Below are 12,016 nucleotides of genomic sequence, written 5' to 3'. Positions count from 1 at the left end.
ACTAAAGAGAATCAACTTTTCAAAAAATGGTTAATCAGCGTATGAATTCAGAGGACATGATATTTTTTTATTACTGTCTGCTTTAACACTGAAACTATTCTTTATAATAAATAAATCTTGCTATACCAAACTGCCAATAGGAGAAAAATACCAAATGAAATGCTTTATAATAACTAAGCCAAATTCCCAAGCTTAAAATTAAAGTCAATTGCTATGCTCACTTATTTAAAAAAAAATTCAATCTATATTTGAAAATGATACTCTGCTGCAAAAGTATAAGAAAAAACTATTTTCTATTTCTCCAAAACCTTTAATCAATGAAGGAGAACATATGCTATAACTAGTCAGTTTCCTGACCAAACACAGGGCACCACTTACAGCCGTATTTCCTCTGAGCAGAAATATCAACCAACCTAAGATGAGGGACTGCAGCTACTTGAAGAATTATCAAGGAAGACTTCAAGATATCCCACTTAACCCTCATCTACACTCTTGGGACTTTACCTACCAGAGACAGACTCAATACAGTACCATCTTCCTCAAAGTTCAGATATACAAAACAAACTATTTTGGTTAAGCAAACTGCCTGATTATTTGTTTCTATGAAGCAAACGGACATTCGTGGAACAATGAGTTCCTGAGTTGCGTCTGTGCCTCAGAATCACCTGGAAAGCTTTCAACAAGTACTAATTATAAGGTCCTAGCCCAGAACTATTCAATCAAATTCCAGGGGTAGAGCCCAGGAACCTGCATTTTTTTTAAAAGATTCCTTAGGTGATTCTACTGTACAAGCAACTTTGGGAACCTCTAATTTACTGTCCTCATAGTTAATATGAAGTTAAAGGACACTAAAATTGTGGACCCAATTTTCTGAGCATTTTGAATTTTCTCTTTCTAGCTTCTCCTAGGAGAACTGTACACTTTAAAAATATATACATAGGCAAATTTCACTTTGAAAATGTTCTGATGTCTTCCATTATTAAATTAGATCAGATAGATTTTTTTAGAAATCACTGCTTTAACATGCTTTCAAGAAGAATATCGAACAGCATAGAATCATATATACTGACTCTTAAAAATAAGAACACATATATTTTACCTTAGGTTTGTATTTTATCATGAAGAATATATTTGGTAACAGAGAATCAGGTCCCAATGAGCAGTAAAATGTGACAACTCCAGCAACAAATGACCAGAAGATCATTAAAACATGAAGATACCTTAGAAATAAATGAAGATAATTATTAGAACCAAAAACACATATAAAACTAATTTGTGCCTTCATTGATTTAATGAGTATTTAATTAAGCATCTACAGTATCAGGTTGATGCAATTCTTCCAGTCATGTTTTCTGTAATATACTTATTAACTATAAGAATATTTGAATGTTTGCTATCAAAAGTATATTTCACTTAAAGTATAAGGAAGTATAAATCCTCAATATTTCATAACTTGGCACCTAGGCTGTCATGTTTAACTAGCCAATACTACATTTTTCCAGAATATCTTCTAATGACAGTGTAGTATTCATACCCCACCAAAATTCTGATTATTTTGCATTAAATCAAAACAAAAACTGTACTGAGTACCCATTTAGTGCTACACAGTACTAGGCTCTGGGGATATAGTAAGGAACAGCACTGTCTATTTGCATAGGAAATACTATCCCACAGGTGTAGCAGGTAAGGAAATGAACACAGTGTGATGATGTGTGCCATACTATGACAGAGAAAGTATGCATGATATGAGAGCACCCAGGGCAGAACACACAACCCAAAACAGCAGAGCTTTTTGCAGAGAAAGTTGTGTCTCTGGGAAAACTTAAAGAATGAGCAGGAGAAAAGCGACAGAAGGGGACAGGGTAGAGGAATGAGGGGAATTCAAACTTGAGGGAACAACGTGAGCTAAGAAAGATCTGTGCACGGCTCCAAGGAAGACGTGGCCTTGAGAGGAACCTAAAAAAACAAGCCATAGCCATACCACCTAGTGTCACATAAGAAGTCACATTAAGGTGCAGCAGTAGAGTCTGTCTTCACATTGCACAGTTTTCAGTTACCATGATTTTGCGAAGCACCAGCCCCTCAACAACGGAGCCCCTCAACAACTCTAACCGTGAGTAAGGACACGGAGTTCAAACTTTGGTGCCCGCTCTTCAGTTCACAAATCACTACATAGTAATAGAATGAAGCCAAGCCACAGAGAGAAGGGGGACAATCAGGGAGATGCAAAAAGTATTTCAAAGTTTCTGAGGCCCAGCTACTTGCCAGTTCTTTCTGCACTTACATAAGCATCCAATGATTCCCCTCTCTGCCAAACCTAGAGTGAGATGAGTTTCTTTCATCTACCATCAAGAGTCCTGAGTAATACCCAGGAGATAATGAACAGCTTAAGAAGATTTTAAGAATTTTTAAGAGTTTTAAGAAGGAAAGCAGTATCATCAGATTGTTTAATCAGAAAACCACTCTAGCAGCAATATGGAGGATAGTCTAAACTGGAAACAAGCAAGCTAATTAGCAAGCTGCTGAAGCAGTTAATCTAGGAGAATCTATGGATGGCCTGTAGAGACTTAGAGATAAAAAGCAGCTGACTATTTTGAGACACCTAGGAGGAAGAATTGAGAGGACTAAGTAGGGGAATTCCCTGGTGGTCCAATGGTTAGGACTCCACACTTTCACTACAGGGAGCAGGGGTTTGAATCCTGGTCAGGGAACTAAGATCCTGCAAGCCAAATGGCCTGACCAAAAAACACCTTTTTTTTTTTTTTTTGGCCTCTCTGCACAGCTTAAGGGATTTTAGTTCTCCAACCAGGGAGAACCAGGGATCAAATCCAGGGCCTCCACAATGAGAGCTCAAAGTCCTAGTCACTGGACCACCAGGGAATTCCCTCAAAAAACAAAGTAAAAAAAAAAAGGACTAAGTAGTTGATTAGATATAAGGAGAAGAGAGAAATAAAAAATCAGTTCCTTTTGGACACGCTGATTTTCAGGGTTCTCAAGATGCACCAAGTAGAAATGAGTTGGACACGACTGAGTGACTTTCACTTTCACTTTCAAGATGTACCAAGCAGAAATGTTCCATAACCAGCCAGGTTTTGGGTAGTTTAAATCTCTGCAGAGAATACGGGCCAAGGATAAAGGCTTGGGAATTACCAGTATAAAGATCACTGAAGTCATGGGAATGAATGTCACGACCAGCTGCAAACTGAAAAATGAAGAGAACACGACATATTTAAGAAATAAGCAGAAGCAGAGAAATCTATAAAGGAATCTAGGGATTAGGAGAGCTGAGAAGAAACACAGGGGTCAAATCATAAAGGCTGTCAAGATTTTAAAAAAGAAGAATAAGTGAAGAAAGCATTTCAACAAGAATGAAGTAGTCAAACATGACCAAATATTTGTAAAATAAAGTAAAAGAGACTGAAAAGCGTCCACTGGTCTCAGCAACAAGAGAGATGCTGATGAAACAGGCAAATCAATTTTCGCAGGATGTAATGGATTGGAGACTGGTGGGGAAGTGGAATCAGGAAATGTGGATAATTCTCTTTTCAAAGGAAAGAAGAACAATAAATCAATAAAAGAGCTAAGGTGTCAGCTGGAGAGAGACAACTAGGAAAGGTGTTTAGTAAAATCTGATCACATTTAAGCATTAATAGGAGAGAAAGAGAACAAAGAAAACGAGGGAGGAGAGAAAGGATAACAGAATTATTTTCCCCTAGAGAATATAGGAGTAGTTGGGATTCAGAGTCAAAACAGAAAAAAATAATTATAAAAGAAAGTGATATCTCCTCTTCAATACTAGAGAAAAAGAAAGGGTTGATGAGAATGGAGTTAAATCTACAGATTAAATAAAAAGAATTCAAAGCCATGTGATGGCCTCTAAGTGAAACAGGTGCTGCTTGAGAGGAAAAGGCAAAGGTGGCATGAACGGGAGGTCTAGAAGACTGAGGAAATTCTGAAGCAGCAGCTGGAGAGAAGTAAAGAGAAAGGTATCCTCAGGAACTGCTGGGCAGTACTAAAGCTGAAGAGTTCAGTTTACAGGTGTGCGACCTTCTCTAGCAGCATTCAGTAACCAGGATATACACACTTAATAAAACAAACCAGCATCACTGATTCAAGGTTTGGATTTTGTTCAGTGAGTGACATGCAAGCAAAGAGAGTCAAGGATGCTGGCAGTAGAGTGGCTAAAGTGATGAGCCATGGAATCTAAGCTAGACTGACTCTAAACCACACGAGAAAGTAAAGGATAACAGAAGAGGGACAATAGATAGGAAGAAAGCAGAGAAAAGCAGGTACAGTGTGACTGATGGAATAAGAGACGTAGCCACAGGTCAGCAAGTGGGAGGCTTAATTTTTAAGATTTCACAGAACAGTCTCTGGTGATAACACAGGCCACCAAAAGGTGATCCAAGTGGGAGACTATAGAAGAGACACCTCAAGATAAACTGCAGTATTTGATGGGTTACTTGCACAAACACTAAAGTTACCCAGAATCACAAGATTTAAAATGGAAAGAGTGTATAAACTAGAAGCTTATAGTGCAAGAGACTGATATCCGTAAGAAAAGACAGATGGCAGAAGTTCCAAAGGAGTGAGAGATTTCTACTTCCTCAACAGAATAACTGGTACCAGACTCATTGTCCCACCATAAACAGCTGGAAAACTGGACAAACCATATACAGCAACTGTTTTTAGGCACTGGATAACAAGCAATACCAGAGAAGGCAGTGGCACCCCACTCCAGTACTCTTGCCCGGAAAATCCCATGGATGGAGGAGCCTGGTAGGCTGCATTCCATGGGGTCACTAAGAATCGGACACGACTGAGCGACTTCCCTTTCACTTTTCACTTTCATGCACTGAAGAAGGAAATGGCAACCCACTCCAGTGTTCTTGCCTGGAGAATCCTGGGGACGGGGGAGCCTGGTGAGCTTCCGTCTATGGGGTCACACAGAGTCGGACACGACTGAAGCGACTTAGCAGCAACAAGCAATACAGGAACAGAATCTTGAAAAGAAGGGAAGTGTATGAACCTAGAGCCTGTTATACAGAGTGAAGTTAGAGAAAGACAAGTATTGTATATCAACACATGTATATGGAATCCAGAAAGATGGTACTAATGAAGCTATCTGCAGGGCAAGAACAGAGATGCAGACACAGAGGACAGACTTGTGGACACGACGGGAGAAGGAGAGGGTGGGGCAAAAGCAGCACTGAAACACGTACATTATGATATGTAAAACAGACAGCTAGTTGAAAGCTGCTGTGTACCACAGGGCGCTCAAGCACAGAACTCTGCGACAACCTAGATAGAGGGGTAGGTAGGAGGGAGGTTCAAGAGGGAAGGGACGCATGTATACATACTTGTGGCTGATTCTGTTATTGTATGGCAGAAACCAATACAACATGGTAAAGCTATTATCCTCCAATTAAAATTTTTAGAACAGAGAAGGGAAGCACACAAGTGAGTGCCACATCCAGCCCTGTTCTCTGACTGGGGATAACTGCCCCAACTGCACCATGAAATAGAACCAGCTACAGAAAATATTGTGAAGACTGGGGATCTCAGAATTGAAGAATACAGCACCAAGTAGTAAGAAAAGGTGAAGAAGATGATTAAAGGTGCTCACATATTACAGACAGTGAACAGTAAGTGCAAATGCTGTGAGACCAAGGCTGCACCACTCAACCACAGGAAACTGGTCTCTAGGCCCCCAGGGCAATTCTGCACTTGACAAACATCCACTACAAACCTATCACTAAAAGTTCTCACATAAACATGGTTACTGTTAACTCAAAGAACTGCTACGGATTAACCTGCCTGCAGAAGGAAACACAAACCCTCTAAACCTCTACGGTCCCTCAACCTGGCCCCAACTCACTTTTCTGCTCTTATGCTTCCCATTCCTTTATACAAAGTCTTACACAAAGCTTCACTCCAACCAATAAATAGCACACTTGACATCAAGCTTTTAAAAAACCGTAAGTCTGGAAACTAACTCAATGGGTTACAGAGGTATTCACATTATGAAATCCATGTCCACAGCCACTTACTGAAAATCATTCTGAGCCAGAAAGATACGACTCCGAATTCACAATTTTTAGAATCCTTCAACACTTATATAGTACATATTTCATAAACAACATAATTATATAGCATAATACATCATGTTATAATAACATAAATAATATGAGGTCTGATATAGTACTCCATAATCAGATATTAATATTTCCATAGAAAAATGTATAAACCATAAATAAATAAGTCAGAAATAAATACAATAAACAAGTCTCATGCCTGTTCAGGTCCAGGTTTTGTTATCAAATGTAACTGGTGTTATCAAATCTAGAGGACAAGTTATTTCTTCAGAACTTTTTGATTTCTGAATTATGGATTAGGAATTATAGACCTGTGCTTAGACTGAGTGACAATAAACACTTCACGCAATATGCACATCACTGTAAGGCAAGCAATAACTGAAAGGCATTATTTAAGGAGGAAATCTTTAGCGTTAAATACATTAATCCTGCTGTTCTCAACCAAGGGTGATCTCACCCACTGCCAGGGGAATTTGGCAATATATGGAGACATTTTTCACTGTCACAACTGTGGGGAAATAAAAGAGAGGTATTTTTTATGGTATGGTATTTACATCAAGTGACTTGAGGCCAAGGCTCTGCTAAGTATCTTACAATGTACAGAACAGCCCCCCACAACAAAGAATTACCTGACCCAAATTATCTATACTGTTGAGGTTATCCTGCATTAATCAGAGACAAATACTGAAAACCAACAAGCTAAGCATTCAGAAGGTTGGGAGGGGAAATACAAATCCAAACACATAAAAAGGAAGGACACACTAAAGAACAGAAATCAATCAAGTAGACAACAATGACAAAAGACATTATAAACTGGTTCTTTGGAAAAATTAATAAAATAATTAAAACCTCTAGCTGGATACTACTTGAGGTTATTAGGGCACCAGTAATTACTCTAAAAACTGATAATTAAGAGAAAAAGGTATAAGCATTTATTCTACTTTTCCAGCTTGAGCTATACTTCGTTGTAACTAAACAGACCTTAACAGAGGATAAATTAAAGCAATTCTACAAACACACACACACACACACACACACACACACACACACGAGAATTTAAATTAAAAAATACAGAAGGAATGAAACAGTAACAAATCACCATGTTGCATCCTACAATGATTCAGGGAGGAAATAAATGGTGAAATCAAAGAGAAAATGTGTTGGGCAGCTGTCACCACCTGAATCTACAACAAGAGAGGCAACTCGACCTAATGTGGAGTTATCTTTTGATGTGATGATGCACTGAAGTACACCTGCACCCCCCCTAAAAAAAATGTAAATCTAACAGAGCTTATAACTCTAACTCCCTATGTACAAGAAATACAGAGGTGCAGATGACTATCAGCAAAATCCAAAGTATGAACAAATAACTCAGTTTCTTCAACAAGTCAATGGCAAAGGGAAAAAAAAGAGCAGGTGAGGAGGAATGTTCTAGATTAGGGTTGACAAAGGCTTATGGTATAGCCCTCAAAGCTAAGATTTTTACATTTAAAAAAAAATATGGGAGAGACCTGATATAGCCCGCAAAGCCTAAAGTATTTACTGACACTTTACAGCAAGTTGGGCAACTCTTGTTCTAGATTATACTTACAAAAGCTTCAAAGATGCAGCAACTACATAAAATGAGTAGACCCAGTTGCAATTCTGATTAGAACAAATGCATTATAAATTTTTATATAATTAAGAAAATGTGAGTATGAGCTGATTATTACAAAACATTTAAAAATTACTGTTAATTTTGTAAGGTTATGGTTTTGTGCAGAATTATTATTTTAAAAGGAAGAAGGTCAGATTTTTTTAAAATACTAACGGTTGTTGAAGCTGAGTGATGAGTGCTTAGAGGTTCTTCGTACTCTCTTTTTTCTATGTATGCTTGGAAATTCTCAAAAGCAAAAGTTAAAAAAGACAAAGTTTTAGCAAAACAGATCAGGGGAGAAAAGAAAAAGAGAGGATACAAATATACAACTGTTGACTTTTTAAAAATGCACAACATGAGAGCTGTAAATTTTATTTGGGGCAAAATGAGGACTGCAGCGTGAGAGACAGCACTTTGAAATAGCTCTAAGAAACTACTCCAAAGAAGGAAGGGGGATGTTCAGTATATATGAGATTTTGGTGAAGGGGGAATACATGCAATCAAGCACATATTCTTCCGAAAGGTTTCTGCTAGTCTCATGAACCTTTCGTGAGTCACGAGAAACAGTCATCACCATGAAGGCTTTTAGTGTTTTTCTAGGTATCAGGAGATACAAGAATCATGCTAATAAAATCGGCTCCTGAAAATATCTATCTGAAGACCTCTGCTGCCAGTCCCACCACACCACCCCCAGCACAGAGTGCCTCATTTCTGCTCTCCATCCTGAACTTCTTTCAGGGGGTGTTGAACATCAGCAGCTGAAGCAGCACATGATTTAATCCTTGTAGAGATAGATGGCAAGTGCCCATAGCAAGAGCCAACTTGTAGTTAACACAACACAGAATGAAAAAAAAGAAGCAGTCACAGCTATAACTGAAATGAAAAGTAAGACTGTAAACAACTATACAGTCATAAATTGGATAAATAATATGACAAACAATTTTAGGGAAAAAAAATGCTAAGAATTAGGAAGTTAAGAACTAGATAACCTGAAAAGACCAACTATTTATTAGAGGAATTAAAATATAATCAGAGACCTGGCCTCAAACAAAAAAAAAGGCCCCTGGCCCATATGATTTCACCAAACTTTCATAAAACAGATAATCCTTACTTTATACAGACTGCTTTCAGGGAGGAAAAAAATGAGGAAAAGCTGCCAATTTAAAGAGAAGAGAGAGAGAAATCGCTCAGTCGTGTCCGACTCTTTGCCACCCCGTGGACTGTAGCCTACCAGGCTCCTCTGTCCATGAGATTCTCCAGGCAAGAATACTGGAGTGGGTTGCCACTGCCTTCTCCAGGGGATCTTCCCGACCCAGGGATCGAACCCGGGTCTCCTGCATTGGAATCAGACACTTTAACCTCTGAGCCACCAGGGAAGCCCATTTAAAAGGACTAATAATTTTAATCCCCCAACCTGATAAAGATAATATAAGGAAATCCTTAGGTCTATTTTATTCATGAATAGAGAAATGAAATACTCAGTAAAATAGTAGTTAACTAAAACTAGCAATATATCATAAAGTAAAGAATAACACACCATAAGAAAGGTATATTTTTCTAAATAGTTCAATATCTTTTAATCATCATGAACTAAAGGAGAAAAAAAATCAAAACAATGATGCCTTTTAACCTAATTACTAGTTTACAGGGAACCTAGAGGGAGATTCAAAAACACTGCAGGGAAGCAATCAGCAGAAGCCAAATTGTGGAAAACTCTACAGAACAAATGGCCAGTTTCCCCAACAAATAAATTACAAGGTTAAAAAAAGGGAAGAAATTTTCAGATTAAAAGATCATACTTGGGTATTATCTGAATAAATCTAAAGGCTGTTTATAAATAAATTCATTATGTTGGCGTAATGGATAGACAGGCTCATAATAAAGCATATAAAAATACAGTAAAATTTTAAAGATAATTGATCACTTACTATAAATTTCAACACTGCTGTATATTTAAAACTTTTCATCATAAAATATTGGAGAATAAAGTTCTAACAGATTCAGGGAAATCTGAACAATGAGTAGATATTTTAAGGATGCTAACAGCTTTTTTATTGTGAAATGGTATTGTGGGGGCTTCCCTTGTGGTCCAGTGGTTAAGACCTTGCCTTCCAGCACAGTGGGTGTGGGATCAATCCCTGGTCAGGGAACTGAGATCCCACATGCCTCCTGGCCAAAAAGTCAAAACATCAAACAGAAGCAATAATGTAGCAAATTAAATAAAGACTTTAAAAATGGTCCACATCAAAAAAAAAAAAAAACAAACCTTTAAAAAAAGAATGAAATGGTATCCTGGATATGTAGAAAAAACAAAAGCTCTTGGGAGGTCACTGGTGGCCTAGTGGTTAGGATTCTGGGGCACTGCGGGGGTCCGGGTTCAATCCCTGGCCTGAAAACTAAGATCCTGAAAGCCGCATGGCACAGCCAAAGGGAAAAAAAGCTCTTGCATCTACTGAAATATTTGATATCTACTGACTGACTAACACACACATTAAATAAGAAGCTTTTGGGGCTTCCCTGGTGGCTCAGACAGCAAAGAATCTGCCTGCAATGCAGGAGATCTGGGTTTGATCCCTGGGTCAGGAAGATCCCCAGAAGAGAAAATGGCAACTCACTCAAATGTGCTTGACTGGAGAATTCCATGGACAGAGGAGCCTGGCAGGTTACAGTCCACTGGGTCGCAAAGAGTCGGACACAACTGAGGACTAACACTCACACTGAAATGCTTGGGCTTCCCAGGTGGTTCAGTGGGTAAAGAACCTGCCTGCAACGCAGGAGACACAGGAGTCACAGGCCTGATCCCGGGATCTGGAAGAATCCCTGGAGAAGGGCATGACAACCCAATTCAGTATTCTTGCCTGGAGAATCTCATGGACAAAAAGGAGCCTGGAGGCCTCTAGTCCACAGGGTAGCAGAGAGCTGGACAGGACTGGAACGACTGAGCACATACGCACTGTATGTTTAATGCTTATGGATAAAACATCTCACATGGCATTTCCTTCAAAATAATTAGGGACAGGAGTGATAACTTGGCTTTGAACGGATCATTTTTTAAGCCAGGCGATAGGTATTTACAGGTTTCACTGTACTACTCTATTTTTATTTTGTATGTGATTGAAGTTTTCTATAATAAAGTTTTTAAATGAGAAAAAGAAAAAAATCTATTAAAAGACCAAAAGAGCGGATCTCAATGAATGCGGAAAGGTATGTTCATGGATGAAACCATTAAATATAGTTAAGTCATCAATTCTACCCAGATTAATTTACAAATTAAATAAAACTGTGCAAATTCTTTGCACTCTTTACATCAAAAGCAGGAATCGAATTTCCTTCCCCTTCTATAGAGGCTGGCCTTAATAACTCACTCCTAATCAAAAGAATGTGGCAGAAGTGAAGCTACCTAACTGTCTAAATTTCAGGGTTAGGTCATAAAAAAGATACAGCTTCCAGTGGAATCTCTTCCTCACGATACTCACCCTTGTCACCCAACACTATGTGGGGAAAAAAGTCATACGTGAAACTGTACGTAGATGTTCTGACCAAGAGCCCAACTGTATATAAAAAACATACTACAAAACTACAATACTGTCATTTTAGAAGCAATTCCAAACTGTTGTAGAAAGAGAAAGATAGACAAAAGAAACAGAACACAGAGTGAACGGCCCATTAAGTTTGGAATCAAAAACATTGTAGTGTCTGGGTTCTAATCCTGGATATGATAAAACGCAAATTACTTAATCTCTGATTGTTTGGTCCTCTATAAAATGGGTGTAATAATAATAATACCTAACTCACAGGGTTGTTATAATAATTAAACAAGTTCATTAAAGTACTTTAGAAGAGCCTGTCTTAATACTGTTAAAGTGTATGTAAGCCAATTGTGGTAACTTAAAAAGTAACAAAGAAAATAATAATAAAATACATTAAGAAGTGGCTCCATATATAGAAAAGGCTACAATTTATAAAATAAAATTGTAAACTGCAGGGAAAGTGACTAGAATGTTAACAGCAGTAGTCATCTTTAAATGGTAAATTTATGAGTGATTCTGAACACCTTTCAATTTTCTGACTTCTTTACAGTTTAGGGCTTCCCTCATAGCTGTTGGTAAAGAATACACCTGCAATGGAGGAGACCCCGGTTTGATTCCTAGATCAGGAAGATCCCCTGGAGAAAGGATAGGCTATCCATTCCAGTATTCTTGGGCTTCCCTTCTGGCTCAGCTGGTAAAGAATGTGCCTGCAATGAGGGAAACCTGGGTTGGGAAGATCCCCTGGAGAAGGGAAA

General features: G+C 38.3%; 1 protein-coding gene across 4 annotated transcripts in view; it reads right to left on the bottom strand.

The window, feature by feature from the left end:
- The window catches only part of SNX14 (sorting nexin 14), a 72,378-nt gene that overhangs the window by 55,270 nt on the left and 5,092 nt on the right, over positions 1-12,016 (bottom strand). For all 4 annotated transcript variants that reach the window (XM_018053176.1, XM_018053174.1, XM_018053175.1 and 1 more), the window contains one exon: positions 1,100-1,220. In XM_018053176.1, the coding sequence (XP_017908665.1) occupies positions 1,100-1,220 (121 nt within the window). The remainder of the gene's footprint in view (positions 1-1,099; positions 1,221-12,016) is intronic.

Source organism: Capra hircus, chromosome 9, assembly GCF_001704415.2.
Source record: "Capra hircus breed San Clemente chromosome 9, ASM170441v1, whole genome shotgun sequence".
NCBI classification, from domain to species: domain Eukaryota; kingdom Metazoa; phylum Chordata; class Mammalia; order Artiodactyla; family Bovidae; genus Capra; species Capra hircus.
The sequence above is the reverse complement of the archived record's forward strand: the minus strand, read 5'-3'. Positions and strand labels throughout refer to the sequence as shown.